General features: G+C 32.4%; 5 protein-coding genes across 5 annotated transcripts; 3 read left to right on the top strand and 2 right to left on the bottom strand.

Moving 5' to 3' along the window:
* Positions 1 to 514: 514 nt before the first annotated feature.
* LOC136340668 (CKLF-like MARVEL transmembrane domain-containing protein 4) lies at positions 515 to 8,509 on the bottom strand. Its single transcript, XM_066284901.1, has 5 exons — positions 8,290 to 8,509; positions 5,432 to 5,576; positions 5,200 to 5,372; positions 4,501 to 4,597; positions 515 to 4,227 (listed from the first exon to the last, which is right to left on the bottom strand). Exons 2-5 carry the CDS (start codon positions 5,567 to 5,569, stop codon positions 4,081 to 4,083), a joined length of 555 nt encoding a protein of 184 aa, XP_066140998.1. The 5' UTR covers positions 5,570 to 5,576; positions 8,290 to 8,509; the 3' UTR covers positions 515 to 4,080.
* A 1,808-nt stretch (positions 8,510 to 10,317) lies between these two features.
* Gmppa (GDP-mannose pyrophosphorylase A) lies at positions 10,318 to 11,894 on the top strand. Its single transcript, XM_066284704.1, has one exon. The coding sequence runs from the start codon at positions 10,506 to 10,508 to the stop codon at positions 11,775 to 11,777; it is 1,272 nt and encodes a 423-aa protein (XP_066140801.1). The 5' UTR covers positions 10,318 to 10,505; the 3' UTR covers positions 11,778 to 11,894.
* Positions 11,895 to 11,976: 82 nt separating this feature from the next.
* Positions 11,977 to 14,454, bottom strand: LOC136340537 (protein asteroid-like). Its single transcript, XM_066284703.1, has one exon. It carries the CDS (start codon positions 14,252 to 14,254, stop codon positions 12,020 to 12,022), a length of 2,235 nt encoding a protein of 744 aa, XP_066140800.1. The 5' UTR covers positions 14,255 to 14,454; the 3' UTR covers positions 11,977 to 12,019.
* A 339-nt stretch (positions 14,455 to 14,793) lies between these two features.
* On the top strand, positions 14,794 to 19,036 carry LOC136340540 (uncharacterized). The gene is made up of 5 exons (XM_066284707.1): positions 14,794 to 15,199; positions 15,675 to 16,708; positions 16,762 to 16,834; positions 17,231 to 17,867; positions 18,060 to 19,036. Exons 1-5 carry the CDS (start codon positions 14,954 to 14,956, stop codon positions 18,383 to 18,385), a joined length of 2,316 nt encoding a protein of 771 aa, XP_066140804.1. The 5' UTR covers positions 14,794 to 14,953; the 3' UTR covers positions 18,386 to 19,036.
* Positions 19,037 to 19,334: 298 nt separating this feature from the next.
* On the top strand, positions 19,335 to 20,358 carry mRpL20 (mitochondrial ribosomal protein L20). Its single transcript, XM_066284705.1, has 3 exons — positions 19,335 to 19,554; positions 19,653 to 19,763; positions 20,042 to 20,358. Exons 1-3 carry the CDS (start codon positions 19,468 to 19,470, stop codon positions 20,297 to 20,299), a joined length of 456 nt encoding a protein of 151 aa, XP_066140802.1. The 5' UTR covers positions 19,335 to 19,467; the 3' UTR covers positions 20,300 to 20,358.
* The last annotated feature ends 250 nt before the right edge of the window (positions 20,359 to 20,608 follow it).

Raw genomic sequence — 20,608 nt, 5'->3', positions numbered from 1 at the left:
TTTGTTGATCGCGTCCGATGTCGCTCTATTTTGGTGATCGAACGGAAACCGACAGGCCAACGTAGTACGCAATTAGCTTCTCGAATGGTTTGAAAACCCATCTGTGCTAAAACGCTCCACGCTATGTACATGTAGCAATAAAGTGTTGACAGACCGTCAGTTGGTTTTATTCTACCAAGATCGACCAAAATAATAAGCAGTTGCAAATTCAATATATCGAAAACTTTCGGTTCGGATTACCTTTTTATCACGAAGTTAAGAGTTCTTGAGCGGTGAAATCGATAAACTATATACAAAAAATATCGATTCACAGATAACACTTTTGGCATTTTGTAATAAAAAGAGAGGCGTGCTCGGGGTTATCTTATTCTTAAATACCATCATTAATACATGCATAAGTACATCATAAATTTCTGTTGAATTAATTGTAGGGGTATTTCATTGAAATATGGCGAGGTGATTATTAAACTAAAAAGGATATTGGGGTAGTAACGATAGAAATAAATTGCGTGACTTCTGGTTAAAATTTATATATCTGCAATCCAGCAAACATAGTAGTGGACTTATTTTTCAGTATAAAGTACAATTAAAAACTATTATATCAGTACATACTATAACATTATATATATAGTAATATTTGAGATTGTGATATGATTAAATTGTGTAAAGATGATATAAAAAGTTTAGTCAATGACACGTGTATGTAATAAGTATATCATAAATATTTTTATTTCATATCTTATGCATGAATTAGTTATTAAATTGCATTAATACACTGTTAAAAAATTTTAAAGCTTGCAAATTAGAAAAAATAGATAGATCTAATGTTTTATATCAACTTTAATTCCTTTAAAATATGATATTTAATTAAACAATATTTAAGTCATATTGTAATAATTATTATCGTTGTCAGTGTACTGGTAGAATTTTAGATATTACATGGAATCAATTTGATATTAACCACGATTTATTGTGTTAGTAGGTACGGATTTACTTCAATACATATCATAGATAAAACAAATATAAATATAATGTTCATTTCGTTTATTTAAGTAACAAACCGATTAAACCATTTAAATTTTACACCTCAGAAAAAAATTGTATCCATGGAGGAATTAAATTTATGAGCTTTTTATTAGTGCCTTATCAGTTACAATTTTTTAAAAAATAAAACGAATTTTTCACTAAAAAAAGCGGGTCGTAGATCATCAAAACACAAAAAGCATAATACAAGCGCCTTGAAAGGAGATTCGTTGTTTCTGAAGTCTCATTATTGACGTAACAAACTTAAAAATAATGCAAAGCGGAAATGATTGCGAAACATGTACATAGCAATAAATCATAGCGGTATGTGTCAGGTTTGAAAGCACAAAAACGTTGTGCTATACACAGAGTTAGGCAACAGAATGGTGGTTCAAAAAGTAGGTTTTCAGGGTCTAAATACACTTTCCCTATCGAGGCGCATTAACTGCATCAATATGGGATTTTCGTCATTATTCAGGTCGGCGAACGGAGCAGAGCTTATTTCGCACTAAGTTACAACAGATAGTGTATTTTACTCAAGTTGATACAATTGAGGAACTACGAGGACGCGTTGAAAATGCCGCCAGAATGATTCGAAATGATGGGGAAACGTTACTGATGGTAGAAGAAAATTTTCAACGCCGAATACAATTATGCTTTGAGAATAATGGAAAGTATTTTGAACACCTAATGTAACTTCTTTTGTACATAAATCAAAAATTTTAATTATTTTAACAGTAAATAACGCAAAACACCAATAACTACAATCCTGCTTAGCTGTACGCATTTATTGATTATTCACAAAAAAAGGCATGTGTTATTAATTAATTATTGGTGGTGGTTGTTTATTTGTTGTGTATTATTCATTGGGTGATTCAGAAAAGTTGTGATGATGAAGCGGTCAACTATGCGACTGTTGATGTGTAATCCTCCCTACGACCTGGCACTTTTGGTAAATTATTCTATTTGCACGCGAAGTGAAATAAAGATATGAAGTAGAGATCCGGCGTTTTATTTCGTCTAAGTTGTAACACATGCACATTAGAAAGCAGGCAAAAAATTTGGTAGGTATCTATGCGAAGGATCCGAAATAGGATAAACAATTTTAGATGCCATAGGCAGGTAATGGAATTGTAATAAATCTTTTAATGAATTAAACTGGAAAATTATACTTCTTACGCAAAAAAATTACTTGAAAAAATTGTTGCTTTTTACGAGTTCTATTAATGATTCAAATTATGGCACTTATTTCTGGGACACCCCGTATTTAAGCTCCCCCAAAACCTTTTCGGATATAGATGGATAAATGCTTGAGATGCAGATGGGACAACTAGGTTAAAAGATATTGAATTTGTGGAAGATAACCCTATTCCCAGGAACATCAAATTAGGTTTGACTACTTAATGAAAATGAATGCTGTTCTATATGGAGTAAAAGATCAAAATAACAGAAACTGACATTGCCATTACAACCAAAGATCGCAAATATATCAAGAACGAGATGATTCAACGTCCTGTACACTGAATCACCTGACTGAAATGAAAACATTATATCAAGATTGGGGCTCTCTTCGTCTCCATTGCATCTTACAGAGTAATTTCAACATTAACAAAAAAACATACTTTCCTACTACAGTCGGTAACGGTCAGTTTTATATAGTTTTGGGTACACATGACTTCGATTTACTCATATCCTCCAGTGCCTATTGGATATACTACAGATATATTTGAGATACCTAATTGAATGAAAGATACTACAATTGTTGCATGCAAAATTAACAATTTTTTTTGCTTGTCGTTTAATAAATAAGAATCTTAGGGAAATATGACAATACTTTGAATAAACACCGTTGCCGAACTCTGTTTTGTTCCAACATAATAGTTATTTAAATAACAAGTTTTGAGGATAATGCTTTTGGGAGTTGTTATGTGCACAAGGCACTTTTGCACGTGTTACAAATATATAATAAGTGTTGGCGTGCGATAATATCCGTATGGTGAAAGCTTTACTGTACACGTCGCCATTGCTTTAGCTTCACATGCGTAAGGTAAAACATAGTATCCAACAATCCACTCTAGTGTATGCTAGGAGAACAAGACACTTTCAAATGTGGTAGGTATAATACTTTCCTAAGAACGTGAATATGTGTTACTTTACTCTCTTCTATAAGTTGAGTTAAGTATTAGTCTATAGTAATTTGTGTACACACATACGTGCAGTAGAAGTTGTTATCGCACACATCTAAGGTTGCGGCATTACATTACCCGCAAAAATTTTTGACATTGACACATGCCACTTTGTTTTGCATGAGATAAGATACTCTTTGTAGCTTGCAAGTGGGTGGGATGAAATCACTGCAAGTTCCCAAAAAAAAAGAATTTACGCAGAATCTTCTTCATATTTCGGGAATGTGCAGTGCAAACGTTCAAATTAAGAACAAAGTAAAAGCAAGCATGAGGCAAAATCGTTAACACTTAATTTTCTAGAAACATTAACAACTTACCTTAAAATAAAGTGGTAACATCTACAATCAGTGAACACAACGATTATAAAAAATATCTTAACGTTAAACCAACATTTCAAATATATACTGGTTCCTATGTGCGGTGTTTGTGAATAAAAGTGCCTGTAAGTCAATTATTTTCGTTGAAAAGCAACATATACCATTAAGTTTTTTGAAAGTTTAGGGCACCTTGGCGCTGGAGAATGCAAACCTCCCGTAAAATGTTAAATTTTACTTTATAGACTCAAGAATATGACTCTAGAAGTAATGGCCCCATTCCACAGAATCAATAATTGTACAACTGTTGCGAATTCTCTTAAGTAACGCACTACTCTTCATATACATTTAACAGTGAACTGACATCATTTTTGTTGCGAATTCACACAGTTGCACAACTGGTGCCTCTGCTAAATATAAAAACCTAGATGGAGAGACCAACGTTTCAACAGAAAAAATATACAATTTTACCTAAATTTTTAGATCCGAAACGAGAGATAACTGGCCAATATACATCGTTTTAACGGCTTTAACGCTGCCACGTTCCTCCACATTTTTTATGGGTAAGCGGAAGGCGTGGTAACGGTCGTAGTTGACTGTTTGTTCAAAACTCGTTCCCCCTGAGCTAATTGCCCCGTTTTAATAGCTTGGAACTTCAAGAAGGCATCAATGGCGTAAACCACCATGGCGCAGAATCCAAAAAACTAGAATAAAAATTAATTAAAGTATGCGGTATCATTAGAATACACGCTTTTTCACATTAATTTAAGAAATCACATGATAAAATTGTATTAAAAACTACTAAACAGGGTTTTAGCACTGCCCGCGTAAAGCCAAATGACATTAAGAATTCAATTTTAAATACAACCCCTTATTTAAAAACATTACGTAAATGCAGTTAAAACGGAACTGGCAATGTATGTGCATTGCTATTAAAAACACAATCTGCATCCCCTAAAGTAATTTTAGTCACTTACCCCTGCCGCAATATAGGCTTCCACGTGAAACGTTACTGCTAGACTTGCAGCTATAAGATACAATGCTGCCCACAATGCACAGTAGATGAATTCAAACCTAGTAACAATAGATGATTCATTGCACGTGCAAGAAAATTGGGGAGTCTTGATTGATTCGTCAATACTAGGTATGAGTCGAATTGTTTCGGAAATGGGTATGCCTTATGTGTTAATGATCTGAATGTATTGAGAACATATCTATTCTTCAGTTGTAAATATCTGTTTCGTTTCCATAGTGCATCTTAGACCCTCATATTGCCCCCTTTAAAACTTGAAACCCGTCAGATTGTCTAATAACAAACTGAAATGTATATTTTAACATATTACACTTTGAGATCCTTTATCTGTAGAAAATATAATCAATATGAGGATATTGCATTTTAAAACAATGCCTATTTCTATTTAATTGTTTTATGTTACCTCAGATTTAGATTAATCACATTAATTCTTATTTAACAAATTCGAAAAAATATTTAAGATAAGAGAAAGCTTTCTTGGAAGACATTAAATTCTCTATTTAATAAAAAGCAATGTGACGCATTTAATTAATGCTCATTAATTCCTTTGGATATAACGCAAAACAAATTAGTTCACATATGCTTCAAAATTATGAGATATAATCGAAACATCTAGGGCACAAAAGTTTAACAAAATACTTACTTGAGCCAAGGAATCCTGTAATATCTTTCAATGATGTGAAACAAATAGAAGGCAAGAAGTATGCCAGTAACCCAAAATGCGGTCATGGAGACGAAATTAAACCATGTTCCTCTGGAATGGTATGAAAATACTGAACTAGCTTCTATGCAAATAAATCCCAATAAGTTTAAAGCCTAAAAATAATATTGTCATACTTCTGTGTTTATCACAAGTTATTGGGATTGAAGCTTACAATAGCTGCAATTTTGAGATATCCAGGAATGGTCTTGATATAGGATGAATCGAAACGGATTGTGGTGTCCACTGTAGTGTTTGAAGACTTTACTGTTGTAGTGGTTGTGTGCTGGCCTGGAAAGCCTGGATCGGCCATTTTTGTTCTGCACACAAACGAATTACTCAAATAGTATATATTTATCATAAGTTGAGACAAATATTTTTTAATGGGAGTCTGCATTTCTGCACTTGAAAAGAAATATGCTGACGTGTGTCTAATGAAAGAATCTATGAAATTATACTCAAAATACGTATGCAAAACACGATATGAATAAAACATTAGAAAAAATGGAAAAATATGACAATCATCAACAAATTATTGTGCTAACATACACCCAATAGAAAATAATAGACAAGAGGATCTGATTTAATGTTTTGAATTTCAGTTTTCAGGACGATCTCTTCACAGACTTGGGACGTATCGCTATTATCGAAATTGCCATTCAAATATCTTTAAGTGTTTTCCTACTTATCATTTTAAAAACGCTCTATGAAGAACATGAATGTTGAATGCTTACACCTGTAACTACTCTTGCAAACAAGTATTGGGCCCTTTCTTTCCACAATTGCCACAAATTCCAATATAGATTAAAGAAATCCAACAAAAAATAGTTTTCTAAATAGTGATTAAGCCATTAATTAAAATTTTAGATCCAAAGAAATCGATATGGCCGCAGCACCTCTTAAACATACGAACGTATTCAAAGTTAACGAACTCGGTTATTACACATGCATAGAACACATATTACATAAGCAATCTAGAGGCCAAGCTCACGCAAATAGCCTCAAAAACACTTATTTATTGTCGATGATTTACATAGAAAATTGTGTTTCATTTAACGCGCTAAGTTAAATCCAATATAACTTATTTTATTAATAAATATGTTAATTTACTATATAAACAGTCGCCTAAATTACAAGGAAAAATGATCAGTACCGTAAAATAATGACCAAACGTGATGATGCGAAATGAGATAAACTATAGGAATAAATGAATTATATAGAACGAGGCATGACCTCATAATCAGAGGTGAAACTACAAATAAAAATGTAATAAATTCAAAATAGAATTGGAGATTTCTTCGGTATTTATATGCTATTATTAGTTTGGAGTGTAGTTTTTCAAACATATTTTTTTGCGATGTACTAGAGACTGGTGCATTACAGCGGCACTCCAACCTATTTCATAATTAGATGACTACCCCAATAGCATTTATTTCTGAAGTGAAAATAAGCCGATTTAGCTTAATGATGTTTCATAGGATTATTCTTTTTATGCATGAAACTTGTTTTGTCCAAGTCGATGGACCGGTTGTGAAAATAGCTGCCTTCGACATAAGCCACTGCAATCATTTGATTTAAATAAATGTGACTAATTTCTCTGGGGAACATATATAATCTAATTAACATGTTTTGTAAATTCGGGCTATAAATCCGTAAATACAAATTTTCCTTTAATCTGTAAGTGATGATCAACAATTAAGTTTATAGTTACTTACATGATATCTATCTTCACAAAAACTTAAAGAGGTTTTACACTATCTAATAAGTACCGAATTTATGTGCTGGTTATGTACCTATTGTTATTTCATCTACCCACAAGGGGTAACAGGGTAATAATGAGCAGTACTTCTCTTCAATTTCGGTATTAGTTAATCATCACATACTCTATAGATAAATAAAATCAGATTATTCTGGGAAAGCACGGAAATGTAATTGATTGAAGCAACATGAAAACACGCAGGGTAAAAATTGATCAACATAAAACAAAATGAGAGATGAAAAATTTCAATTAAAATTAAATAAAAAGGCCATGTATGCAGTACAGTTTTAAGTAAAAAGCAAAAATAGAAAAAATAGGAGTAAAAAAAAACAATTTATTTATGATTATAATTTTTTGGTAGGGACCTTAACAGATATGGAACAAGGAAATATGGGGTAACATAGGTTAATTGTTAGTTTTTGTAAAAGAAAAACATTAATTTTACTTTTGCATATTTAATCTGCATTTATTAATTATGCAGTATAATTATTTTGAATGACTCAACCTCACTTAATTACTTTGTTGTTTATTTTAACAATGGTCACCATCCTTTACCTATATTAGATACTATTAATAATAGTATTATGATTTTGGATATTTGAAATCTTTGATTATTAAGTCCCAAAAGTCATGATTTGGACATATAGCTCACTAAAAGAAATTGTCAATTATTAAGATGTTAACATTATTGGTTTAGGACCTACAATACAAATCTCTACTTCATGCAATAGATGGTAAAACATACAATGGTAAAATATCAATTTAAAAAAAATTCTCCTCATATTTTAAAATTAAAAAAGAACTGTGCAGGATCTTCCAAAAAGTGTGTGATATTTCTAAACTAAGTTTCTTAGATAGAGCGCTCTCACTATTATCACCTCCTTATTTTCCAGTATATATCATAAATAACATAGAAAATTTATATATTTTTAACTTTATATACAATTAATATGCATTATGCTATCATTTGTCCTATATAACCCCAGATTAGTCAGAGGCATAAACCTGACTTCACACTTTACTTCACGCCCAACACCCAGTATATTATAGTCATACACCCACCTTCTATACATAACAAGTATATGAGTGTATAGTTTTCTGTGGCACATGAAATTCATAAGATGAGGGAATTTTCATATCAACTTGGCCACAGGTATTTACCAAAATACCTCAAGCTTAACAACAATTAGTAAATCAGAAACAAATAAATCTAATAAAAACGACTTCAATCTATACTAAACAGAAACAATTAATTATAATATGGGTCAACTTACCAAGTTCGTCACAAATTTAGATTATTTTTAGATATACTGAAGTGCAAAATAATTAGCACCAGAAACTACTGGAAACTAGAAACTGACATTGGCAACAAACACTCGAGACTGTGGAAGTTAATGTTCTTTCTCGTTTGGGAATTTAGAGAAAATCCAATTCTCACAATTTTTAAATTCAGATAAATAAAAGATGCAAAAAATAGACAAGTTCCCTTTGACGTTCACATTAACAGACAGACTGATGGAACGAATAACATTTTAAAACCAATCAATTACTGAAGAACATACTAGAAACATGGCAACATCGTGAAGAGGGTATCATGTATTTAAAAGAATTTATTGCTAATTTTCCATATAAATAAGTTGAATTTCATAAAGCCGATGAAAGTTTGAAAATAAAGAAAACGATTACTGGAAACTATAACAATATTCTGAAATTATGAGTATGACATAAAAAAAATTCTCGAAGACTCGCGAAAATTCAATATTCCACTAATAATTAATTTTTAATTCGGATTTAGTTGTTTCTCGGTCGAGAACATTAAATATTTCCCTTAAGAGGTCAGAAGAAGATACGCTAAAAAATCTGACTACACTGGGAGTACCCAGTCACGCCCTTTACGTCGAGTGAGTGAGAATAAATCTCTGATCTCAGTGGAGTACTGTTCTATAAGACCAGCCAATTCAATGCAATACCAACGGAAATAAACGTGTAAAATCGTGAAAATCCTCTAATGACAAAATTATTATACAATACATCAGAACTTATATTTTGATGGGATTCATGTTCCTTCCCTAACGACTTTTCGAATGCGACCTGGTCCTTTTTCTATTGTTTCTCGACCCACTCTTACGCCTTTTGCCCTTAATTATTTGACCGTCTGGCTCATCTTGATGGTCCGGATTATTGGTTGTTATCAAATCGCTGCGACGATTTCGCCTGTCTTTGATCTTCTTGTGTTTCCTGAATGATGCCTGCTTGGCCATCGAATAGTACAGCTCCTTTTCACTTTGCGACATATTATTCCATATTTCAGCTCCTTTTATCGCAGATGCAGTCATTGTCATTCCTTGTGTGTTCTTTCTCATTTCTCGGAGAAAATTGAAAAATGGGTTCTTGAACATCTTACCAAGTCTTTGCTGCGACCTGCCGATAGGCTTGCTTTTTGAAGTCTGCTGCTGTTCAGTCATGGTAGATGGACTTGTATTTGTTCAATTAGGTTTCTGGACTTTGTTACATATAAGTCTCACCAAAACGAAGAAAATAAATAATTTTTAACTTAACGAAAACGTTCAAACAGAATGCGTATTTTGAGCAATAAGCAAAACTATGGCAGCGAAACAAGTTTTCATGGCTTACTGACTGTAAAAACGACTATGGTAGTCTCTGGTCTGGTGGTTGCCGAAGTGTGATATGATGATGAACATTATTCTCTTGAATATTTTGAAAATGAAAGGATCTCAGTTAATCGTTTAGGGTCGTTTGTGCATTTGCAAGGAACCTTGAGAGTATCTCTAGTACTTTAAGAAGACAGGTTGTCTAAATTCTATATACGAATTTAGGAAAATTAAGGGACGCGATTTTTTATTTGTAACGTAATGTGGTTTCCATGAATGCATTTCAGTTGTCCATTGAGAACTTCTAGTATGCCCCTTCCTTCTCCTTAGAGGCCCGTTCTTAAGAAGTAGGTAGCACAATATTTGTGTCACTAGTGTACAATAAACACTTTTTTATTTACAAGGATTTAAAGGATTTTAATAGCGGCTGAGATATAGAGAGCCCACCTATGTTATGTGGAATAGGTTGAATATAGCAAAAATATATACATATCTATGTTTTTTGTCACATAAGAAAAATTATTAATTGGAAAAAAAGCATCTTTGTACGAAGCCAGTGTTGCATGATCTCACTAACTGTGAGGCACCAACATTCTACAGCCACTGACTCCATAAACTCTTCGCATTAAGTGTTGAATTTTTTAATGATATTAGTTTTGAAAAACCCTTGTACCTTTGACAGATTCATACGAGGGTCATTTGTTCTTTGAAAAAGTTAGGTTAAGTTCAAATAGAGTAAATAAAATGTTATATTCTTTTATCATTTAGTTTTAATCAATTTTTCGTGACATATTTAAAGCTTTTGCCACATCTAAACCTACGACACGTACGCACAATATTAGCTTTTCTGCTAATTATCGTATATCAACCCATTTATCATGTTAAAAGCAGTCATTTTAATTGGCGGCCCCTTGAAAGGAACCAGATTCAGACCCCTATCTTTAGACATCCCGAAACCCCTGTTTCCAGTAGCCGGATTACCAGTAATTCAGCATCACATCGAAGCCTGTAAAGAGGTGAAAGATCTCAAAGAAATATTGATAATAGGATTTTATCCAGTAACTCAGCTACAAGAATTTGTTTATGACATGCAAATGAAGTACAATGTTACTATTAAGTACTTGCAAGAATTTACTGCCCTTGGCACAGCTGGGGGCTTGTACCATTTCCGGGATCAGATTCGTTCAGGATTTCCTAATGCCTTTTTTGTGTTGAATGGGGATGTATGTGCCAACTTCCCTTTGAAAGAATTATATGAGTTTCACCACGAAAGAAATTTGACCTCTTTGGTGACTATAATGAGCACAGAGACTACACATCAACAGTCCCTTAATTTTGGATGTATGGTGATTGATAAGGCAACACAGGAAGTCACTCATTATGTTGAGAAACCCAGCTCTTATGTTTCTACACTAATCAACTGTGGAATATATGTTTTTTCACTAAAAATATTTAATATTATGGGGGAAACTTTTAATGTTAAGCAAGAAGAGTTTTACAAATTTGGCAATGGTAACATGAGTAAGGATACTGGGTATCTTCAGCTGGAGCAGGATATCTTAACCCCTTTAGCTGGGACTGGTAAAATGTGTGCTTTACAGACCACCAATTGGTGGTCTCAGCTAAAAACTGCAAGTGCAGCAATATATGCCAACCGTCATTATCTTGAACTTTACAAGGAGAAGCATCCCGAGAGGTTATCTACAGGAAAAAGGGCCGAACAATGCACAATAATTCTAGATGTTCATATTGATTCTTCAGCCACCATTCATCCGACTGCAGTGATTGGTCCCAATGTCTCTATTGGGCCAGGAGTTCACATTGGAGCAGGAGTAAGAATAAGGGAGAGTATTGTTTTGGATGCAGCAGTTATAGAAGAAAGAAGTCTAGTCTTGCACAGCATTATTGGAAGGAATTCCACAGTAGGCAAATGGGCCAGAGTTGAGGGCACACCATGCGACCCTGATCCAAATAAGCCTTTTGCCAAAATGGAGAACCCTAGACTGTTCAATAACGATGGCAGATTGAATCCATCTATTACGATATTGGGCTGCTCAGTGAGTGTGCCTTCTGAGACAATTTTGTTGAATTCTATTGTGTTACCAAATAAACAGTTGTCAAGAAGCATAAAAAATGAAATTATACTATAAACAGACCAAATAGTTATTGTTACGACTGATTGTTTGCACCATATATTTTGAAACTGTCTATATTCAGCTGTTTTATGAAAGCTTTTATAAGAAATAAAGAATATTATTTTATTGATATTTTTGCTACATGGCTGTTATTTACTCTGATTTTATTTAAATACTTTTTGCTCCTATGAAAACAAACAAATTTATTACTCTCCTGAATGAATAAAAATATATTAATCCTTTGTCTAAACTACAAATTATGTTAGAGCCAAAAGGGAATAAGGATTATTAGGATCAAACATCCCTTCATCATCTGAAACAATAACTCCTGAATCTTCAGGATTTTCACTTTCAGTAACTACTTTCTTCTTTTTCTTTCTAGTCCTTTTTGAAGGACCATTCACTGTTGTTGTATTGTTTATAAAACTAGACACTATATTCATTGTTTGCTTTATAGCATTTAACACACTAGGACAACTTTTAAGAAATACCTCTAAGTACACAATTATATTACTCCTTTTCCTGAAGTTTGATACGACATTGTAAATAAAGGTACCATCAAATATTTTATGTATTTCTAAAGTGGGAAAAGGATTATCCAAAAGGGCATTTAAATACTTAACATGAAGAAACACACTTTGAATCTGGGACAAAGAGTGTACTAACGTTCTGTCAAATAATCTGTAATTCGTTTTCAATTTGCAGTCCATTTGAAAAAATGAAATCATTTTATCCATAAACAATAAGCAATTGGATTTATCTAAGTTATCGAAAGTTGTAAATTCCAAAGGAAGGCTTTCAGGTTTTATATCTGCTAAAGTCTGACAGAACTTTTTGTTGAAAGTCTTAGAAACTCTATAAAAACCTATTTTTGGATCTACAAAGTTTAAAATTATGAAACACAATACACAAGCATAAAGGAGAGCATTATCAAAATGTCCAGTATTATTATCAAAAATGTATTTCATAGAAATAAGGAATAAATGCCACTGCATTGGATAGGAATTGAAAATAACACTAAATTTGTTGTCAATTGATAATAATTTGAATAAAAGCAATTTTCTGTTTTCTTCATTAATGCTTCCAATATCTTTTAAAGATGGAAGTTCTTCAGTAAATCCACGCAAGGAAGCAAATTGAATTCTTTTTTTTCCAATTCTGAATGCTAATGATAAACCTCTAGTGGAGTTAGGACATAAAATTTTAAAAATATGTTTTAATATTTCAAAACTGATTGTATGAGAATCTTTCAGAGAATTGTCTTCCACTTGAGGCACACAATAATATTTCCTTAAAGTCACAATATCCATAAAACAAGCAGGATACTGACACATCCTGTATTTGTTTTGAAAGATTGCTGGTAACACATTTTCAGGTTCATCATCAATTTCTATTTCAATATTCAAATCATCAATTTCTGAAATGGATACTGAACAATCACTTAAAGCTCCATCTTCAATTTCTTCTGCATTATCTTCTACTATATCAACATCATCACTTATGGCAAAACTGCCAAAGTCAACTTCCACTGACCTGGTTAGCTGTAATGGTTCAATATTCAAATATTTTAACAACTCTGGATTGGCTTGGTTGTAGCCTTCCATAGAACTTTGAATTTTTTTTAAAATATGTTTCCTTTGTGGACCTTTGAATCTGGACAAAACCTTCTGGATTGCACTTTCAACATTCTCATTCTGAAGCCACACAATTACACTTTTAATCTTTTTTTGTTGGTTACTTTGGCTGCTACTGCATTTCTGTATTTTCAAGTTTTTGAAAAATGGATTAAAGAGGCTTCCATTTATATAGTCATTTCCTAAAAGTACTGCTAGTAGGGGCAGATTTGATCTGTCTAAACCACCATAAACTTTAAGGAACTCTTCAATATGATATATTTTAGAGGAAAGAAATGAATATGGCTTCTCTGGTGGTTTAACTTTCTTTTTTTTTGGCGTAAGATCCACAGTGGTAAAAGGGATATACAGGCAGCCAAAAATATAAAAATCTGAGTCATAGCTAATCACTGGACAATCCAAAGTTTTAGCTATTGCTGAAATCTGCATATCTCCTTCAAATTCACACCTAGCTACTTTCAACCCTAAGTTAAGGACAACGTCCACAAAAACTTCTCGGAGAAATAAAGGAAACACTGAGTTATTGCTCTGAGAGACAGGATTTAATGATGCCGCTGCATAAATTTTGTTCTTCATGCGGCTTAAAACAGTGTTAAGTTTGCGCCTCTCGTAGCCTCCATCCAAAATCACATATGGGGTGATGTTACACTGGGACAGGACTGCAAAGAAATCTTGTATGACATGGGCTAATTTGTCATAATCGCCTCCAAAGTAGTCGTTACTTTTGCAGTGCCACTTGTAAAGGTTTGAAGCAAGACTATTGCCATCAATGACAACATTACAATCGTGCAGTTCATAATCTTTCAAATAGAGGTGGGCTCTATTGTTAATGAATGTTGTTAGGCCTCTTATACCCATCTTCGTCCTCGAATTTATTGAATAATTTACCAACTAATTCTCTGATCTTGAAGTACCACTTGATTCAATTATTAGAGCTGGGACACTCAAGATCCATGTCTCTAATATTCGTCAACAAAAATTGCAATATAACTATATTCGAAAATAGGAAATTTCAATCTCGATATGTTCAAGACGAATCTGAAGAAAAGTAAACTAAACTGAACCCTAACCTTATACCGCATTATTTATATTACTATACAATAGTAGTGTTCAGTAATTTGAACTTAAGAACCTGTGTGTTACAATAGTGTTTGTACATAAAACACACTAATAGTATTTTTTTCGAAATTAAAACTGAGTTCTTATATTATCTATCGTATAGGAATGTGAGATAACTTTAGGTATAGTATTTATTTAAATCAAAAGATTGTAATTTATGTATGCGAGAAGCACTCATTCTGCTTTGGGTTCTAAATTTTCTTTATCAGATTATGAAAACGCTACTGATGTATTGATTGACAATCGTTAGCACATGTCAAATACATAAAATTATGTAAACAAATATGTATTTTAAAATAAAATTCAAATTTTAGTTTTTATTCATGATGAAATGTTTTGATTTGAATGAATGCAGTTTTTAAAGTTAATAATTTAAAATTTATGAAAAATCAGTTGCTTTCAAGTTTGGTGCGACAGATGTTTTAGCACACTTAGAGAATGTCTAACAAAATTAAGAAAAAAGATGAGAAAAACTCAAAAACCCAATGTACTCATTGCCATTACATTTTTGCCAATGTTCCGAATTTAATTCGTCACATGAAAAAGAAACATAACGCTCCTAAGGTGTATGGAGTGAAAGAAAATTATTTATATAATTGTGAGTGTGGCAAAAATTTTAATGTTGAACGATTGTTCAAATTTCATTTGAAGAAGGTGCATCAAATTGATATTTCAAAGACAAGTGTAAGTATATCATGCAATAAAATTTGTTTTCAACCTGCTAATGTAGATGTAACTAAAGCTCTGATTAAAATACTACTAAAATTCATACATGGCTTATAAGCCTGGTCTGCCAAGTGTCTTAATTATTGTCCAGAATCAATACATTATATCATAAAATAAGGATAAATAAGGCTAGGAGGTTTTGCTGAATTCTTTGTCCAACATCATAAAACTCCAATAATTATTGCAAAATTGAGCATCACATACAGTACACAGCATTCTTTTGCAGAATGAATGTTGAGTCCAATGAACTCAAAATGCAGGCTTCAAAATGTAGATAAATACATGCTTAAGAATCAAATATATATAGCTAGTCAAAATGTATCATAGTGATAAATACATAAAAATTGGCAGAAAACCTTATTTGCATTGAGCTTAGTAGTAGGGACAACTTCTCTTTTGAATTTTTTAACAATTGTTTTATTTCTTATTTAAGGGCCAAACTAAGAAATGTGCATTCTGCGATTATACTGCTTCAAGAAAAGAAGATCTGCTCTCTCATTATCAAAGTACACATGAGATTAATATACCATTAGAAGAGTTAACTTTCAACAACATATGTGATTTTTGTGATTGGAAGAGTAATATTCAAGATGCTGCTTTCTCAACAGAATACACTAAGCATATAGGTAAATGTAGACATATTGCTTATGTCTGCAATCGCTCGGGATATTACAATCCTTCCAAAAAGGATGGAGAGCGAAAACGGCGTTTGAAACATCAAGGATCACATAAAATCAATGCATATTGTCCAGCAAGCATCAAAGTTAAGGTAGAACAAGATGGAAAATGTTTGGTTGAATATATTAATTTGCATGTGGGGCATGGCAATGAAATTGAGCATTTAACTCTAAATCCTAAAGAGAGAAATGAACTAGCTGTAAAAATAGCTAGTGGAATCCCATTTGAAACCATTTTAAATGATATTAGAAATTCAGTTGATGATTACCCAAAAAGAATATGTAGAACTACAAAAAAAGACCTGCAAAATATTAAATTGTCCTTTAAATTGGACTCTATTTCTTCTCAAAACAGTGAGAAATTCTTGAATCTTAAGGATTGGGTGATTGCTGAAAGAGACAGTGGAAGTATTTTAGTCTATAAACCCATTGGTGAAACTAATTTAGAATATCCAGAACTACTTGAAGAAGATTTTGCCTTAATATTAATGAACCAGCCACAATCTGAAATTTTAAACTCTTTCTCCAGTGAGTGCGTTTGTGTCGACCGTACACACAACTTGAACAATTCTCAGCTGGAACTAGTGACTGTGATGGTAATTGATGGGAAAAATCAAGGATTTCCCTGTGCATTTTTAGCCACAAATAAAATAGAGAAGCGGATTGTGAGTCTGCTTTTTTCTGAATTGAAGAAATGGGCGGGAGTTAATTTAACCAAAATTTTTATGTCTGATGTGGATCCTGTGTTCTATGACTCTTGGATGGAAATGGTGAAACCGGCTGAAAAACAGTAAGTTTCTTTTCAGTGATGTCTGCACTTTCAAAATGGGTTTGTTTTTCTAGAGTCTTTTCCCCATGGCATGTAGACAAGTCATGGCGAGAAAATTTGGAAAAAATCGAACTCCCAGAGAGACGAGTAAGTAAGCAATTTCTATTTCTTTCAATCTTATTTCATGTTTGAACTAATCTAGTAGAGTTGCTTCAGATAAATCTTAATTATCTATGCTTTTTCTTAACACTTAATTTGCCAGTCATTTAAAAAACAATATTTTAGTATCTACAACAAAGCAGTAGCAACGCAAAAACTCCTCAAATAAGGTACCAATCAACCCCATAATTTTAAATTGTTCATTAAAGATGGAAAGTAAAGACTAAAAATAGCATTGATATATTTAATTGTTAGGTCATAAGACACCCTGTTTTATATAATTATTGAAATGTATGAGGATTTCGCTTTTAAAATTTAAGTAGTGTGTTTTAATGATAACGCACTGTATAAATTATGTAAAGTAATTCATTAAAATTATTCTAGGTTGAGATTTATAAACGCTTAAGACTCCTCGTAGACGAACAATCAGATTTCACAGAGGCATTGGCAAGATTTTGTGAAGACATTGAAAACGATCCGGATACCTTACAATTTGCAAGTTATTTCCGTGACCAATTCGCGAATACACCTCAATCATGGGCAAATTCCTACACAGATTCAGACAACAATGAACCTCTAGAACGTATGCACAGAGTTATTAAATATATATACTTACACGAAAAAAATATTGACAATTACGAGTTAGCTCTTTATGATATCATGAAATTTATCAAAGACACAATGTTCATCAAATTGAATATGTTAAATAAGATGAATATTACCACAAAAGTGAACATGGTAAAAATGGAGCATACTCTCAGTTTACCTTTAGATGTTAAATTAATCAACAAGGATGACTGGTGGGAGATTTTACCACCTGTCGGGGACATTGAGAATACTACGGAAAGTTATAAGATAACCGAAGTATCCCAGATGTGTCATTGTCGTCTTAAATGTCCATTCTGCAATGTTTGCATACACAAATATTCCTGTTCATGTACTAATTCGGTTATTCAATGGAATATGTGTAAACATGTACATTTTCTTTGTCGGTATATGGTGGACGTGGAGAAAGAATCAGGTATGTAATTTTTGTTTTTTTTTTTCGAGTTATCCACATATCTTGCCTGATAAGTAATTGAAGGTCGAGTTGTATGATTAATTAGTCTGTGTAACTTTTGGAATATCTTTCAAATTTACATTGTATTTACATCTGATTAACGATTTCGTTGTAGTTTTAGTAGTTTGTAAATTTAATACGTCATTTATTCAGATGCTTCAATCGAGGAGAGAGAGGAATATAAAAAACTTGACGAAGACCACAATGTTGATGCAGGAACATCAGTGGAAACTATTCCAACATTTGACTGTGATTTGATAACGGAGAGTGGAAGTATTCCAAAACGCAGAAAAATTGAAAAACATATTCAGGAACCATTTGAAGAAGGATTACAGCAAATAGCTGAGACATCTTTGGCTAAAGAAAAAGAACGGTTACGGTTGAAATTAATGAAACATTTTGAAAGTATAGAAACTTTAGAAGATCTTAATCTGTTAAAAAATTGTTTAGCTTCGCTATCAAAGAAATCTACATTTTAATTGCCTATCGATAATCCACAACATCATGCATGGTTTTTATGAGTAAGCAATCTGTGTAAAAGAGATGAAGCTGGTAATGATAGTTTAGTAAGATCAACAAAGGTTTATGTTTATTACGTTTGTCACTGGGTGACTATTCTCATTAATCACAGTGGTCAAAAGGGAATTTAGTTTAACACAGAAAGCTCTGCATATAGATAAGAAATATTTATTCACGACACATGTCCAGTAGGAGATTCGTTGCAGTGCGAGCTTTTGTTACTGAAGAGGCGGTCTACTACAACAAAGTCTAATGGAGGTTTATCGTATATTATTTTACTTCATGCTGTCACCTTATTTGTAAAGAATTTGTATTTTAGTTAAATCAGAATTTCAGTATCTGAAGTAGTTGAATGTAATTAAGCATTGATCAAAACATTTCAGTGCCACACCTAGTTAATACCATCCACTGTAATAATTTAATCTTAATTTAAACGTTGACTTCGATTAACGAAAAATAATTAGTATTTAAATTAAGAAAGGAAATAAATTATTTTAAAATCCCAACGAAAAAAACCGTAATCATTAAGCATGTATTGCAGCTTAAGGAGCAAGTCAGCCAATTTCGTCACGTCCTGTCCATCTTCACAAATAAAATACCAGTTCATGTTTTGGTCTTGTTTTATTTAGATAAAAAAAAATCAATCTTGACTTCTTCCTGATTCTTAGATTATGGTGAATTTTGAGCTGCTATTTTTAATATTGGGAATTAAAGGGGATGTATAAGAACTTATAAACTCTTTTTCATTGTTTTTTTCAAAAGTTAAGAAGCAGATAAATTATTATTCTTAATAAATCTTAAATATCTGGTTAGAAAATGGCGCTTCTAGTTCCGACGTTGCCGATATTGTCAGTTTTCTTTCATAACTTATACATACGCAAGCGCGTTTTGACGTTTACTTTTTGTCATTGAACATTATCTGTATAGTTTGGTTAAGAAAGAAATGTTCTAAATACATTTTTTAAAGTTTTTTAGCAAAGTAACTTTTTAATGACGTGAATTTTTTTAAAATAAAAACACTATTAAAGATACAATCTTAAAAATGGTGTTCACTAGTGCCGTCAATTTTATCCGTTCTCGTGGTCCAGATGAGTTCTGGAGGAAACGAAAAATCTTCAAACTTGCTGCTGTAAGTGTGTTTTATTGATGGAGTATTTATGTTTATTTACTATTGCCCTAATGGTTGTAAGTATTTTTGTGTCATAAAAATGTTTGAAATATATTTAGCATTACTTTGGAAGACCTCGCAATTGCTACAGCCTTTCAATTCGTAATGTCCAACGAGCTCTAGCTTATGCAACAAAGGGGAGGAAGCTCAAGAAAATCGACATGTTAGACGTAGGTAGTTTCATAGATGATGTTCATCTGTTTTTTTTGTCTTAATATATTAAAAGAACGCTGAATCACAGATGTACAGTGACAAATTAAGAAAAGGGGATGAATATTGGATATATTAAATTTTCTTCTGAATGGAAAATTTGAATTTGTAATTTTGTTTATATGTGAAAAAATCTGAACCAATCACTAATATTATCCTATTTTCATCTGTAAGTCATTCTATATAGTACTTCTTAAACTTTTAATCAAATGTTAATGACTAAGAAAGTTTGTTTCAGCTTTGGACCACAAGAATCACAGCAGCATGCAACCAACATGAAATTGAATATGGTATATTTAAAACGTCTCTACGAGATTTGGGCATTTTATTAAACAAAAAGGTGCTTTCTGACCTTGCTATATGGGAGCCTTACAGTTTTAAAGCTTTGACCGACATTGCTAAAAGAAAAGCCTTAGATGATGGATTGCCTTCTATAAAGAATGAAACTGAAGTATCTAGAATTATTACTAGAGGGATGCTAAGCACTCACAAATAGTTTTATGTAGTATAATAAAGTTGAGTAATATTCAATATATGTAGGTTTTTGGAAAAAATGTTTTGTTTTATTTTTAGTTATCTGTGAATTTTAAACACCACTGATTTTAGGAAAGTAGGTGAATATAAAAACCCTTTTCAAGAATCGCATATATCTTGCTAGTCCTAAAGTCCTCACTTTCCTCTTATTTCTCTCCAATCTCATGCAAATGACATCTCCATGTCAATGTAAATTTTTTGTAACTTGTTATGAAACAAAAACAGGTATTTTCACTTCGTAACTGAATTAACAAATATGGCAATAAATAGC

This window comes from Euwallacea fornicatus, chromosome 8, assembly GCF_040115645.1.
Source record: "Euwallacea fornicatus isolate EFF26 chromosome 8, ASM4011564v1, whole genome shotgun sequence".
NCBI lineage: Eukaryota > Metazoa > Arthropoda > Insecta > Coleoptera > Curculionidae > Euwallacea > Euwallacea fornicatus.
This window is presented reverse-complemented; position numbering and strand designations above follow the sequence as displayed.